A 14,533-nucleotide genomic window follows, 5' to 3' on the forward strand; every position below is an offset into this window, starting at 1 on the left:
GGGGGCCTACCGATGGTCTCAAAGTAGGATCGGACAGCGCTGGGAGCTGTGGTGAACTTGAGGTGCCTGATCAGGAGGCTGGTGGGTGCATGTTCGTCGTTGCTGCGGTCGAAGGAGTCGCCTCTCCTCCGGCCGTTGTCTTCGGCGCCGCCGTCGTTCTTGGACCGACCGGAGGGTTGCGGAGAGGAACTTCTTGGACTACCCGGATTACTGTCGTTCTGCGGCTCCATGTCTTGGTCGCGCTCACGCGGCGAGTCGTATGCCGGCCGCTCGTCATTCAGCGCCGGTCTTGGCTCGTCCTCCTCCTCACGCTCTGCCGCCCGTCCACCGTGCGACGACGGACGCATCGCGTCTTCTTCGTCTTCCCACCGGGCCGGGGATCGATCGCCTACAAAGTCAACTTATCACCAGGAAGGTGTGAGGATGGCCCCAAAGGGCTATGGGTGGCATTCTAGGGTTGCACCGGGGTCGGTCACAGGCCGGCACCGCGGACGCGGAATCCTCAGGCAAAGAAAGCAGCCAGTCTCCGACGTACGGAGATAAAGATACGTCTCAGCGGGTAAGGTCGAGGTCTTATCTCGGAATCCTCTCTCAGACACGCGTGTGCGTCAGGAGCTTACGAGGCGAAATGTTTTGGTCTCTTGGGCTGGGTGGCAAAGAATCGGTCATTCCCGAAAAAATTTTATATTAAGCCCCACCCGCCCTGGAGGCCGCAGGGACAACCCTGGGGACCGCGCCAGAAATCCCGGCTGCCACAGCAGCACTGCGCTGTCTGAGCTGTTCCTGAGCCATCTCCATCTGTTTGCGAGCCAAGTGCTGGTGGAAGCCAGCCGCTTCTTGAAAGATAGTACCTTCTGCAACATGAAGGAGCGTATATATGGGGTCAATACAGGGAAGGGTTAATACAGGGAAGGGAAGGAAAAGAAAGGGGGAGGAGGTGGCCGGGGCGGGTGGGAGAGAAGGCTTGGGTGGTGCTTACCGAAGCCCCACTTTTCTTGCAAGCATTCTGCTTCGTGTCTGATTTGGACAGATTCTTCCTGTAGCCAGTCCCTGAGAGCGAGGACCGACCTCCATTGTGATTCAGCGAGTAGTCCTCGCTGGTATAGCTGGGCCTTTTGGTTAAGCTCAGGGGGTAGTCGTGCAATGAGAGGAAAGTTGGAGATGGTGCGTTTCATGAGGGCGCTGCGTAGGGCCGTGCGATCGGAATCTTCCAGTTCTCGATGCCAGGCATTGGAGGGGTCCCCATTCAAATCTTCTTCCAGTCGGTCTAGTTCCCACCGCTTCTTTTCGCGGTTAGCGTCGAACACGCGTTTGCGCTCTGCGTCGTAGTCATTCTTGGCACCGCCCTCCGGCCTCGGCATCGATAGGCTTTGTAGAAACTGGTCGCTCTCGGTCTCCCGTTCGTGAATTGCACGGCCAATCTTCACCGCGAGGAAGACCAACAGCCCCACGAACAGCAGCAACGCCACCAGCAGTGAAAGTGGCATATATAAAGTCCGAAAAAAGTACCTTACCCTGCATGTCCGATCCCTGAATGAGTCAGTTGTCCTTCCCTAACAACACGTTCGGAAGAGCGACCGAGTGACTATTCGTCGTCATCCAAGTCGTCATCGTCATCCACCTCGCTGACATCATCCTCGTCCGCGCCATCCACGGACTCAATCTGCGCGATGGGGCCTGGCGGACCTCCTAAGATGCCACCTCGTCGAAGGATGCTTATTGGCTTAGATCCAAAAGGTGAGGAGGGGGGCTCCCCAGCAGATGGGGGCTCCCCAGCAGATGGGGGCTCCCTAGCCGAGGGGGGCTCCCTAGCCGAGGGGGGCTCCCTAGCCGAGGGGGACTCCCCAGCTGAGGGGGACTCCCCAGCAGATGGGGGCTCCCTAGCCGAGGGGGGCTCCCTAGCCGAGGGGGGCTCCCTAGCCGAGGGGGGCTCCCTAGACTGTGCCAAGATGTTCGGTGGAAACACCGGCACGGCTCCTGCTTGAGGGGGCGGTCTGGCAGCTAGCCCGTCAAGCTGCTGGGCTAAGGCCTTCACATCTTGCGCAGACTGCGGCGTCCACAACGTGCCTCGCGGAGAGCCACGGCCATCTGCCCTGTGACGTTCCTCAGCTATACCAGGTCCGACCGGCCGCCAGATATTGGCGTTCGGTTCACCGGTCACGGGGGCACCCGCACGACCCACGGGTTCCCCAGCAACGGGTGCACGATTGATGGGTACACGATTGATGGGTACATGATTGATGGGTGCACGATTGATGGGTACACGATTGATGGGTACACGATTGATGGGTACATGATTGATGGGTACATGATTGATGGGTACACGATTGATGGGTACACGATTGATGGGTTCAGCGGCTACCGGCTCGGTAGCAACGGGCTTATTGTCGAAGGGGTTACTGCCAAGGGGATCACTGCCGATCGACTGACTAGGTATATATCTTGGACGCGGTCCGGGGATATAACTCACTTTGTTGTTCGTCTTCAGGGGTCCGTGGAGGAGAGGATCGTAGTCGAGCAGCCGCTCTTCCCGGTCGTAGCCGCCATCCGGGCGCCTTCTGAGGTGTATTTGAAGGACCTTCGGTTGACGTCGGGTCCGCCGGGTCCGCCGGACTCTTCGTGTGTGGTACCAGGCCGGGGGAGTGGCGATAGCCGGTTGGATGTTGATGATGTTGCGATTCGTCGGCTTATAACCTGTCGTTTGATAACCTGTTGGCAGATAGGGTATTAGAGGATAGGATGTCGGAAGATAGGATGTCGGAAGATAGGATGTCGGAAGATAGGATGTCGGAAGATAGGATACCCGGTTTTATTATACGTACCTTGTTCAGGCTGCAAGGGATTTTTCGGGATTCCACCTTCACTAGCAACGTAGTGTGAAGCAGGGTAGCCTAGACCGAATGCTCCGAGACATGAACCCAAAGACAAGAAGAAAAAGGCTCGCATGTGTGTGCACCTGTATCAGTGAAACCTCCACCGGCTAAGAACATTGCCTCAGCTGGGGAACCTCCAGTAGCCAAGAAGCCTCCATAAGATGGGACAAGGTTGTGCCAATGGAGGGACGAGTATATGCGTGGTTCTGCGTGGTCGGAAAACCGTATATGTGTTTCATTGATCGTTTTGGTCAACGTTCGTTTTCGATGAGTGGACGACAGTTGGGTGAGCGACAGATGCATGAGCGGCCATCCAGTGAGCGCAAGCTGACGACTACAAGTGCAGGCACAGTGCCCTCCTCCGATCTGGAGAGACAGTCTGCGGAGAACAGGGCCGAAGCAGCCGCAGAGGAAAACCGAGCGGACTTAAGTGCACGTTCTGCGACTGGTTTCCGATCAAATACCCGTCCGACACGCTGGAGTGATGCTTTGTTTCGGGACAACGTGGGGGGGCCGGATTCGGCTGGATACGCACACCCCGGCTACGCCTACTGGCGACGGTCGGAAGAAAACCTGGAGCCTTGCGATGACCTGCACCTGCAGCGAGACCGCGCCACCCTGGAGATGGAGAGGGAGAGGGACCGCGCGGCCCTGGACAGGGAGAGAGGATACGGGGGAGAGAGGGAGAGGGTTTCCCTCGGAGAGAGGGAGAGGGGTCGACATGATCATCGCGGGGGGACAGAGGGGGTGCGGCAGCGGAGTCAGTTGTATGATTCCGGTTTGATCCCAGAGTCGTTGCCAGGGGAGTTGGCGTGTCGCAAGTTGCCCGGGGAGGAGTTGGCGGCTATCCCGTCGCGTGCCCCGCCGGTGGCGGGTTACGAGACGAGCGCCGCTGCGCTGTGGCAGGGGCGGTCTGAGGGGATTTTGGCGGCGAGTCAGTTGTTGGTTCAGCAGCAGCAGCAGCAACAATTTTCGGTTGCGCCAGTAGCACCCGCAGCGCCTGCCATTTACATCCAGCAACAGGTCAGCGCGGACGGTGTGATGCCTCCTCCGGCCCCGGCGCCAACCGACAGGAGACTTCTCAGCCGTGCTACTCGCAACGACATGATCCGCCGGCTCCGTAGAGCCTGGCGTAGGACCGCCCTCGCCGCACCTCTCAACCTCTTCACCATCCTCGGCGTCTCTGCCGTCGTCGGATTCTCCTACCTGCACCGCTGCGTCTCCCAACGAAGAAGCCTACGTAATCGAAGATCCGCACGCGTGCTGCTCAAACAGATTATGGACGAGCACCTCTGAACACAACTACAGATCATGACCTACCTCTAAATGGAACCTACCTCTAAATGCAACGTACCTCTAAATGCAACGTACCTATACTTTGACACATTGAACTGAACTAGATTGAACGAACGTGATTGTCAACGCACCTGATGTCATAAGATGATGTTTGGTTTCGTATATACGAGAGATGTGGGAGTATTGTTGGTCTGTATTCTATCTGAGTTCTACATTTGTTAAGTGTGCTCTACGTGTGTGCTCTACGTGTGTGCTCTACGTGTGTGCTCTACGTGTGTGCTCTATGTTTATATAGGTCTCAATCAACCTTGTTCCAATGAAGCTTGTGTTGTTCTAGACGGAGAATGAAGCCGAAGCGGAGGCAGATGCAGAAGCAGATGCAGAGGCAGATGCTGAAGCAGAGGCAGAGGCAGAGGCAGAAGCTGAAGCTGAACCAGATCCGTCTTGTTCAGCTTGTTTCTGCAGTTGCTGTATCTTCTGTTTGAGCTCTTCATTTTCTGTACGTAATTTGGTATTCATTTCAGACAAGTTCTCATTGTTGGCTGCAAGCTTTTCTTTCTCTTCGAGCGCTTTGGAATTCTTTTCTTGGAGTGCCTTAAGAGCTGCAGGATCGATGCCTGGTGCGGCTGCTACGAGATTTCCAATGCCCTCATCTACATCCTCTAGGTCCTCTTCTGGTTCGACGATAGCGTCCATTCCACCGCCCATACCAAATCCACCGCCCATACCAAATCCACCGCCCATACCAAATCCACCGCTCATACCAAATCCACCGCTACCCGCTGCAAACATCGGGTTGGTTACCAGTAATGGCGACGCGACTGATTCCTGAGCCAAGGCCAGCCTTCGCGCGTTCTCCAAAGTGGCCTCACTAATCACCTGACCCGGCTGCACACTGCCCAACAAATCGACAAATGTCTTGCCCAAATTAGCCGCCACCACTGCATATAAGTTAACCAACTCCATCAGGTTTACCGGCGCCGGCATTAAGGACTTGTTATAGTCCACCGCCAGCTTCCAAGACTCAGGCATGGGGAACTCTGCCACCCACTCCTTCGGGTCCACCGTGGGCGGCGCCGGCTGCACCTCAAACATCGGTTGCGCCGCAGGCATGGGTTGAACCATAGCCATCGGCTGACCCATAGCCATCGGCTGACCCATAGCCATCGGCTGAGCCATAGGCAAAGGCTGAGCCACAGGCATAGGCTGAGCCATAGGCATAGGCTGAGACACGGGGTGGTACGCAGACTGGGGCGCAGGTCGAGACGCGAGACCCCGCACGCTCGGAGGCGCGAAGGCTGCCGCGCCACCGGCAGGAACAGTGCCGGGTTGACCCGCGTTTAATGCCCGGCCAAAGTCCGGCTCATTATTCGAGATTCCTGACGACTCCGGGATACCTGAGGATGACATCCCACTCTGTCCTACCACCATGGATGACAAGAGTAGCTCGATGCAGACTCTCTGGCCCCTGGCTCCAGCAGATACTGCCCGGTGGGTAAGCATGAATTTATATCCGGGAAATTGTCGGAGAAAAATTGCCTTGCTTCTCAATTATCGGTAATCGGTCGGTTTTGCATTTTCTGAACGCCCGGGTGAAGCTTTCAGGGGAATGTTACCAAGAGAGTTTGTGGAGTATGTCGGTCACTGTCCCGTAAAACCTTGTGCGGACCTTCGTTACTATCGTCTCTGTCTACCGCCTAGGCTGGTTCCTCAGTACGACAGACAGGCTGGCTTGCGGTACGAGGCGGTACGGCCAGGAAAAGTGGTGCCAGACAAAGTCATACTAAACGACGAGATGATGGGGGAACACACGATGGTGGGGGACCACAAGATGGTGGGGGACCACAAGATGGTAGGGGACCACAAGATGGTGGGGGGTGATGTAGTTCTCAACATCCCTTCAAATGACGAAGGGAAGGGTCCGTTGGAAATAGCTCTAGTCAGTTGGTTACCGAAGGAGTACGCTACTTATATGGCTCCCGCTGGACTCTCCTCAAAAACGGTATCCAATAAATCGAATTTAAATTTGATCGGTATGGACGCTGCATCAGTCGCCTGTATCTGGGCCCTCGATGTGCATTGGGATGACCATTGTTTAGATCTGTGTGCTGCTCCAGGTGGTAAGGCTATGACGCTTGCAGATAGGTGTCAGCGTGTAGTTGCGGTCGACATTAATAAACAAAGATTAGATGTAATGAGAGGATTAATTAGTCGAACTGGGTATTCCAATATCACACTACTTATCGCTGACGGTACAACATTTGATCCCTCTGATTCGACAACTTATGAAGGCTATGTACGTCGTCGAAAAGCAAAACGAAATTCACGTGTGAAGCAAAATTTAAGAGTGGGCAATAACTGGATTAAACATGTGGCACCAGAAAAACCACCAAAGAAAGATAGCGTAGCTCACCAGAACAGAGAGACTAGCGTCATAGACGTCGTCGGCAAGGTGGATATTGGCAAGGTGGATATTGGCAAGGTGGATATTGGCGAATGTAATCGTGGACCAATCCAGACTTGTTTCACGAAGGTATTGGTTGATGCCGAATGTACGCACGATGGATCCTGGCGTCATTTAGCAAAGTATGAAGATGAGGAAACGTTCAGACGGAAGGTTATGGATCCTGAACGGTTAGATACCTTACCGGAATTACAGTATAGATTAATATGCAATGGATGGCGACTGCTGGATAAGGATAGTCCTGGAGCTGCCTTGGTGTATTCTACGTGTTCGCTATCTGCAAAGCAGAACGAGGATATTATTGATCGTTTCATTAAGGAGCATTATAATGAAGCGAAACTTGATATTCTTCCATTTGGTCCGGATGTACCTTGCAAATATATCTCTGTGGATGCCACTTCTCCTGTTTCCGCTGCATTGTTCGGAACGACCGGAGAGACCAGCGGCCTATTCTTGGTTAGGATAATTCCAAGAGAAAGGAGTGATCGTTACTCGTGAATAGATAGTAAGGATGATGGTTAGGTGAGGATGATGGTTAGGTGAGGATGATGGTTAGATGAGGATGATGGTTAGGTGAGGATGATGGTTAGATGAGGATGATGGTTAGGTGAGGATGATGGTTAGTAGTGTGTGTAGAAAGGTAGGTGCATTGTTTGTCATGGTTGTTCATTTTCCGTCGGATACTTTAGGCGGAGGTTTAGGTGAAATGGTGATGACGGAAGCATTTCCATCATGGTCTGATGGTTTTGATGATATGTGGGGAGTGTATAACTTTACATATGCTGAGAAGGCGCCAACTATTGTGAGGAATGGAGCGTATTATTTGATTACTGTTTGGACTGGTTTATATTTCCTGATGGCACTTGCTAGTTCATTCTTTTATGGAAATTATACAGGTGAAGGATGTCCTCGTGTAGCAGTAGCCTTAGGTTGTTTATTTCGAGGAGTGGATCGTTGGTACAATGAGTTTATTAGGATGACTACATGCACTATGTTGCATTATACACCATTACATTTAATGTTGAATGCTTATTCATTCGGTTCAAGTTATGCTATGATGAAGAATTACGTTGGAGAATATGCACCTTGGATTGATTATTGGATTATACCTATTTGGTTTGCTTGTTCTGCTGTAGGTTCATGTGTGACTTATAGTGGTCATCTAAAGACCGTATCATCATTCAGTGTCGGAGCATCTGGTGGTGCTTGTGGAGTATGTATTTTTAGCTCTTGTATAATATACATGATACTAATAGGAAATGTTAGTTCAACTCCATTGCTATCTCAAACGGGACAAGATAGCTTGATTCTAAGTACTCTACAGACCATTGCTCTTGTTATTCTACAATCTACACCCTTGGCTAGCATGACGTCAGGTAAGAAGGTCGACTGGCAAGCACATCTTGGTGGCTCTATTGGAGGATTTATAGTCTCATATATTTTGAACCGACTTCATCTCACCTGGGATCATGGTAGTCTCAATAGGCTTGGAGCTCTACTTACTGTACTTACCACCATCTGGATAGCATTCGCTTTCTTCTGCGTCATCATACAATACTCACAAAATCATAAAGAAAGAACCACCAACTGTTATATACAATGGCTTGAACTAGATAAAATTGATCTCATCAAATCCGAAAAACAAAGAAGACGATGGACTCTAGGTCATAACCAACTCATTGAACAAGAACTCAACGCACAACCCAGGGCCAGAAGAATCAAGGCCACAATCGAACAACTCCAACAGGACGAAGAATGGCGGGACTGGAGGACACACGCATACGACCCGGACGTTGTATACTACAACACTAGAGGAACCGTCTGAACACTATACTACAACATTAAAAAAAAAACTCCTCGCAACCACCAACAAAAAAAAAAAAAAACACACCGGACTCAAATGGGAAGATACACCACACAAAGGAAGTATAACTTTTTACATACTTCGTGAAAACAACCGTTATCGGATCATGACAGTACTGACTTCTGACTGCCTTGCAAGACAACGTTTCATAAATCTTGCACGACAAAATATCCCATAATAAAATATGGCTAGCACCCTTGACCGGTTCGAAACCCGTCAAACAGATTTGCAGTAATAGCTTAGTAAACCTAGATTCATTGACAAAAAAAAATCTCGCACACGCGTGTGCTACCATGTCTGACCCATTCCAAAATGATGTGACTGTGGTCAAAAAGGCTCAAATCCAACCAAGCTCAGTTACTCAGACTTCTCTTCTGAACACCAGCACGACGCCGGCGCCATCTTCGGAAGTATTCTGGTCCAAGCCTGTTCCATCCGCTCACGCCGTAATCTCCCCCTCCTAGCCGGTCTAGTTGTTGGTTTAAATCCTCTCAGTTGTCTCATTTGTTTTATCGTTCAGTGGGATAAGATCTTGTTATCTGCGTTGTATGCGCCGTTGCTTATAGTAGGGTTGGCTTTCTTTACGCCTGAGACGAAACAGGACAGTTTGAGTGACTTCCAGTACCGTTGCGCGGGGGCGGGTTATTTTGCTGTGCTTCCGTTGTTGGTGTTTGGTTACATCAGCTTGCCATGGCTGACATTTTCTTTGGGTTGTGTAGCGGCATTGGTTGGTTACTATGTGGTGGGGTCGCCGCGGGCTTCCGTGAAATTGAAGGAGATGACCGCTTTGTGTTTGACGGGTCTATGCATTTCGGGATGGGTCGAGAACATCACGACCGGTCTCTTTTCTGGCGGTGGTGTCCTGGGTGGTCCGGCGGGTTACGGTGTCTTCCTTGGATCGTTGTTGCGACCAAAGACGTCGCTGGCCTTCTCCCTCTGTCGGGCTCCCATTGCCCTTGGTACGGTCGGCCTCGTGGTCACTGCTTTCCGAGTGGGGACCATGCACGGTCCTAAGCCCACTAAGCTTGGAATCGTGGCCATCGCTATCTCTGCCTCCACCTGCATACTTACTGGCGCCGCCGCCATAATGTATCTCGTCACCGGCACCGCCTTGGCCGTCCACCCCTTCCCTTTCTTCGGAGGACCACCCAAACTGGTCATCCCGTCTCAGGAAGCCACACTCCTCCTGCTCTCCGAAGCAGCTCTCTTCCTTGCCACCTACCTCTACAGAGACGCACAATTCCGCCAGGCACTCCAGCTTTGGGGCGGACCCTTAGACACAGCCAGAGAAGACGAAGACCTACTGTTGCAAGACCGCTCAAATAAGGTTCCCGAAGACTGGAAACGATCCTTCTCCATGCCCTCCGCGGAGTCTATAGCCAACACAGATGATGAGGAAGAACAACGCGACCCCGCCGACGACTTCGCCCCCTAAATCCCCCAAGTCCAAACGTGGCCCCCCAAGTCCACACGTGGCCCCCCAAGTCCACACGTGTGTGTAGAAGTCCGTGTGCGTAAGCCGTCCAGTCGCTCAGAGATCGGTTTGGAGGTAGGCGCAGAGAGCGATGGCGGAGCTCAGTTTGTGCTCCTTGATCTTGGGTCGTTCGGAGGCATGTTTAATCGCGCCTTTGTTTGCGTCCCAGATGCGGACAAGGCCATCGAGGCCGCCAAGGAGCAGGTATTGTCCGTCTTGTGTGATGTCTGCGCAGGTGATAGGGCTTGGTTGTGCTAAAATAATAATCGGGTCTTCATCTTCGTGTCGGATCAGCTCGACAAGGTTAAGGGTGACGACGCAACCGCCATGGGTAGTGAGGTATGCAATATGACCCTGAACCGGATCGGCGAGCAAGTCGTTGCCCTTGACGCCTTTCAAAGCCGTACTCGACCACCACTCCTTGGGTGCAATACGTCCGCCTCCGAGGTACTTCAACGCGTACACAAATCCTAGCCGGGTAACCAACCAAATCACGTAGCACTCCGTTAACCCCAGGGACTCTACCGGCACACCTTCCGAGCTCATGGACAAGCCAAAGTCCGTGGAACCGGCCGCGTTCCCGCCACTCGCTGGATTGCTACCTGCGAGTCCCGTCAAAACTCGTTCACCATCCAAGCCGCCCCCCCCTGCTAGCTGCAATCCAGTTGCAGTCAACCCAGTTTGAGCCAGCTTTACGCTTGTCAGACCGGTGCGGGACGCCGAGATGCGGCGGGACGCCGAGATGCGGCGGGAAGCTGAGATGCGGCGCGCTCCAACAATTCCCTCCATATCGCCGTCTGAGTCGCATTGACCATTCTCATAGACGGCATCGTATGGATCGTAGACACCCGAATCACAACCACCGGCTTCGAGACCCGCCTCATAGTGACTAAAACTAGCCGCTTCGGAGCCTCTGTTTCGACCCAGTCCAGCTAGCAGAGGCACTTGGCCCACTAAAATTTTTTGCGGCCGATCATTCGGGTCGAGCTGAAATGGGAATTCATGAAACACATCGCACTTGGTTTGCCGCATGTCAATAAAATGCAGACCACAGTTACTCATGACTAATATGTATTGCCGATCTGGACACCAACCTGCGCTCACTATTTCGCGACATGAAATGTCCAACCGCTCCGGCGTCTCTTCCACAGAAATGTGCGGCTTCCACGGCCGGTGACCTGTACCCACCACTGGGTCTCGACGACCTATTCCCATTGGAGTCGGTTCTCGGAAGTCACACGTAATTAAACCTATGGTCTCGGAAACTACACTCAACAATACGTGCAGGGTCGGTAGGTATCAACCCGGCCGCAGGGGGGGGGAGGGGGGGAGGGGGGAGGGGTATCGGTGGGTGGGTACCCATGCCCTGGACGGGTGGGTACCCATGCCCTGGACGGGTGGGTACCCATGCCCTGGACGGGTGTGGGTACCCATGTGCTTATAGGGCCTACTGATTACTGCAGTGTGGGGGTCTTGAAAGCTTGCCCATATAGCGGCGTTTGAGGCTTCGCGATCGGCGTAGCCTGACTCCCAGATGATGGCGAAGCGGCCGTTGGATTTGCGTAACTCGAATGGGTTGATCAATTGGATAGTGCTTTCGTAAACCATCAGAACCGTGCTTTGTGAAGTTGCTATCGCAGTGGGACAGCCTTCGTACAGTTGGTCCTCCGTTGTGGCCTCGGCGCCATAGCACCGCAGCAATCCTCCATAGGTAATAGCCAGGTAGTCTCGATTTTTCCCCGGCCCAATGTATGACACCATTATTCGGAGAAGACCCAAGAAAAGGTGAGGTGATCGGGCAGAGCGCTCAACATCATGAGCACTCAACGTCATGAGCGCTCAACTTCAAAGGGGAGTGTTGACCAGATTGGCAGTCCTTTAGACAATGGGACAAACCTAGTGGATCGTTCGGAGAATTTGATGGTCGTAAACCGGAGGACCCGCCCATGCCAGAGGACAAGGAAGAACTGTTCCAACAAGGCGCTACAGCTAACCCCACGTATCTTATAGCTGATGTGGGCACTGCAGAGTTGCCAAGTCCTAAAGAGCTGAAAACAAATACTGGGGATGACTCCGTCGCGTGTGGCAATGCAGATACGTACTACGGCAATAATCATAATGGTCATGTAGACGAGACTAATGCAGCAAACCCAACAGACAGGGCTGACGATCCAACTCATGGGGTATACCCAACTGGGATGGAAGAAGAACCTGTTACCCGTAATGTAGAGGATCGGGTCGCAAGCGATGGAGACTCTGCGAATGGTTCCGTATCGAGCACGTTCCGGGTAGATTCCGTTCAGACCAAAAAAGGTCATAATAGCCGAACAGTGAGCGGTACGTGCGCGGACTTGGCTAGTTTATTTCGTATGTCCACGGGTGCTCGGTCAGGTATAAGTGGCCTGCCAGATGAAGCAGAAAGGGTCGTGGATTTGTCGGACGCAATTCGCACCAGCGACGTTGCTTTGTTTCATGTGCAATTGGACGGGGTGTGCATAGTTCGTTCTGTGGCTGGCATTGATGAGGTGTTCTCTGCTGTGTTGCGACAGGTGTCAGAGAGAGAGTTGTCAGGGGGACATGCGTCGTTTGGGCCTTTGAATACGCAGGGTGTCTGGAGGAGTTTGATGGGCGATGTAGAGACCGTGTTGGAGCAGCTGACTACGGCGGAGAAGGAGGCTGCCAAAACGTGTGCGAAACTGCGTTGTCAGGAAGAGCATGCGGTCTCCGAAGAACGGTGGGAAGAGGCTGCGGAATTGAGCAGGGCTTGCACGGAAGCCAAGCTATCTGCCTCCGCCATCTCCTTCAAAAGACAGCACACCATCCTCGAGCTTGCAGAACGCTTTGCGGCGCTCTTTCCCGACGGTATCGCACAACTCCGGGAATGCCTGACCACGTATCTCCGACAGCTCGCATTCATTTGCAACGCGATTGGAAGCATCAGCTTCTCCAAAGATGACCGAGACGACATCAACAAACGAAAGGACCAATATGCAGTGCAACTCGCTTCTATCAATCTACAACTCCAAGCCTTAGAGGATAGCTTCAATGTGGAGAAATGCGCGAAAGCTGAGCCAATTAAACAACACCATAATGTCGTCGGCGAGGATGGGGAGTGTGCAACTGCCAGCGAGCAGTATGCTTTATCCGAGTCGGGGGGTGCTGTAGAGCAGTCTGGTATCGCAACGGCAGACATATCAGTTTCGCATGAATCAGGTCTTGAAGGTCTGCTGGAGTCGGTGAGGGAGGAGAAGAGAATTTTTGTAGAGGAGCGTGACATATTGTTTACTGAAATTACCCGCATGAAAGCGGAGTTGATTACCCGCGAGAATGAGCTCAAAGTAGCCTGCCGGCACATCGATCAAGCTGATGAAAATATACGGGAGATTGAATCTAGATTGGCTACCGCACACGAAGAGAAGAGAGTACGGGAATCCCATCGACAAAACCTACTTAGTGAGAAGGAAGTTGTAGAACACAATCTCTTTACCCTTGACCACCTAGACCTGGCTAATGACCAATTAGTTCGGGAAAGATTAAAAAAGGTTGCGGAGATGCTGGAGTCAGAAGCGATGAATGTTTCGTTGGCTGCTTCTATTTCAATCGATGACATTCTACGTAGCAATGACCGCCGGCCCCAAGATGTGACTGAGCCTCAAGATTTGGACGATAAATCAGGAGAGCGAAAGCACGATGCCGGAGAGTCAGAGCAGGAGGCCGGAGAGCGAGAGCAAGAGACACGGGGAGAGGGTGATCCGGCTCTATCTGAGACCTTAGCTTCCTTGCTCAGGCGGCTTAAAGAAGGTATTTCGAAACATGAGAATTTGTTTGGTGCTCTGCTTACGGAACAGGGAATGACGAGGAGATTCTTGCTAAATGGTGAGAACGGCAGTGGGGACGGAACGGAAGTCCTTGGAGTTGGAAGCGAGGGTTGGCGGTCACTGTACGGTGGTTTGGGATGGGTGCAGGGGCTGCAGGAGGATGTAGTGTTGCGTCGCGCTGTCCACTGTCGCGAGGCACTGTTGAAACTATTCAATCGGAAAGCGGAGCTGGAAGTGAAGGTGCAAAGGGCGGCTAACGACTTGGAAGCATTGGATCAGACCAAGCAAGAGGCTGCGTCGGCCCGCAATTACGGGCTGGCGGCGTCGAAGGCTCAAGAGGCGAAGACTCTCAAGACCCACCTTAACGAACTTAAAGTCCACGAAAAACAGCTAAGCCAGGAACTTGCACAGGCCTCGGCCGCCTCTGATCTATACGAACAAGTGAGCACATTAACTTTCGTGTCAGAAATATGCCTCGACATGTACCGACTCATACAGTCAGCAGGCACCTACTTGAGAACACACGACCGAACACTCGTGGAACAACTTCGCACACACACGCACGAGCTTGGGGCAGCAGAAGTCAAATTCCTTCAACTCGCTATCAGCAAACTTCAGCCAACCTACTGTCCGACCAAGGACCCAGATTGCCCCAACAACGAAGAGTCTTAACCACATGCATCTCTACCCGCCTCACCCCATCATCTTTATCCCTCCCAGTTGATCTTATCGGCCAATCCGCGC

General features: G+C 52.7%; 8 protein-coding genes across 8 annotated transcripts; 5 read left to right on the forward strand and 3 right to left on the reverse strand.

Moving 5' to 3' along the window:
- Positions 1-687: 687 nt before the first annotated feature.
- On the reverse strand, positions 688-1,487 carry GNI_136290 (preprotein translocase subunit Sec66; the record flags this gene model as incomplete). Its single annotated transcript, XM_011134113.1, has 2 exons — positions 688-854; positions 980-1,487. 2 exons carry the CDS (start codon positions 1,485-1,487, stop codon positions 688-690), a joined length of 675 nt encoding a protein of 224 aa, XP_011132415.1.
- Positions 1,488-3,053: 1,566 nt separating this feature from the next.
- GNI_136300 (putative transmembrane protein) lies at positions 3,054-4,169 on the forward strand (the record flags this gene model as incomplete). Its single annotated transcript, XM_011134114.1, has 1 exon — positions 3,054-4,169. The coding sequence occupies one exon, from the start codon at positions 3,054-3,056 to the stop codon at positions 4,167-4,169; it is 1,116 nt and encodes a 371-aa protein (XP_011132416.1).
- A 333-nt stretch (positions 4,170-4,502) lies between these two features.
- On the reverse strand, positions 4,503-5,672 carry GNI_136310 (hypothetical protein; the record flags this gene model as incomplete). The annotated part of the gene is made up of 1 exon (XM_011134115.1): positions 4,503-5,672. The coding sequence occupies one exon, from the start codon at positions 5,670-5,672 to the stop codon at positions 4,503-4,505; it is 1,170 nt and encodes a 389-aa protein (XP_011132417.1).
- Positions 5,673-5,778: 106 nt separating this feature from the next.
- GNI_136320 (NOL1/NOP2/sun family protein) lies at positions 5,779-7,131 on the forward strand (the record flags this gene model as incomplete). Its single annotated transcript, XM_011134116.1, has 1 exon — positions 5,779-7,131. One exon carries the CDS (start codon positions 5,779-5,781, stop codon positions 7,129-7,131), a length of 1,353 nt encoding a protein of 450 aa, XP_011132418.1.
- Positions 7,132-7,339: 208 nt separating this feature from the next.
- GNI_136330 (S54 family peptidase) lies at positions 7,340-8,458 on the forward strand (the record flags this gene model as incomplete). Its single annotated transcript, XM_011134117.1, has 1 exon — positions 7,340-8,458. One exon carries the CDS (start codon positions 7,340-7,342, stop codon positions 8,456-8,458), a length of 1,119 nt encoding a protein of 372 aa, XP_011132419.1.
- Positions 8,459-8,790: 332 nt separating this feature from the next.
- GNI_136340 (putative transmembrane protein) lies at positions 8,791-9,932 on the forward strand (the record flags this gene model as incomplete). Its single annotated transcript, XM_011134118.1, has 2 exons — positions 8,791-8,943; positions 9,018-9,932. The coding sequence occupies 2 exons, from the start codon at positions 8,791-8,793 to the stop codon at positions 9,930-9,932; spliced, it is 1,068 nt and encodes a 355-aa protein (XP_011132420.1).
- A 96-nt stretch (positions 9,933-10,028) lies between these two features.
- GNI_136350 (WD domain, G-beta repeat protein) lies at positions 10,029-11,003 on the reverse strand (the record flags this gene model as incomplete). The annotated part of the gene is made up of 1 exon (XM_011134119.1): positions 10,029-11,003. One exon carries the CDS (start codon positions 11,001-11,003, stop codon positions 10,029-10,031), a length of 975 nt encoding a protein of 324 aa, XP_011132421.1.
- A 914-nt stretch (positions 11,004-11,917) lies between these two features.
- Positions 11,918-14,461, forward strand: GNI_136360 (hypothetical protein; the record flags this gene model as incomplete). Its single annotated transcript, XM_011134120.1, has 1 exon — positions 11,918-14,461. The coding sequence occupies one exon, from the start codon at positions 11,918-11,920 to the stop codon at positions 14,459-14,461; it is 2,544 nt and encodes an 847-aa protein (XP_011132422.1).
- Between the last annotated feature and the right edge of the window lie 72 nt (positions 14,462-14,533).

This window comes from Gregarina niphandrodes, assembly GCF_000223845.1.
Source record: "Gregarina niphandrodes unplaced genomic scaffold scaffold00036, whole genome shotgun sequence".
Classification (NCBI taxonomy): Eukaryota; Apicomplexa; class Conoidasida; order Eugregarinorida; family Gregarinidae; genus Gregarina; species Gregarina niphandrodes.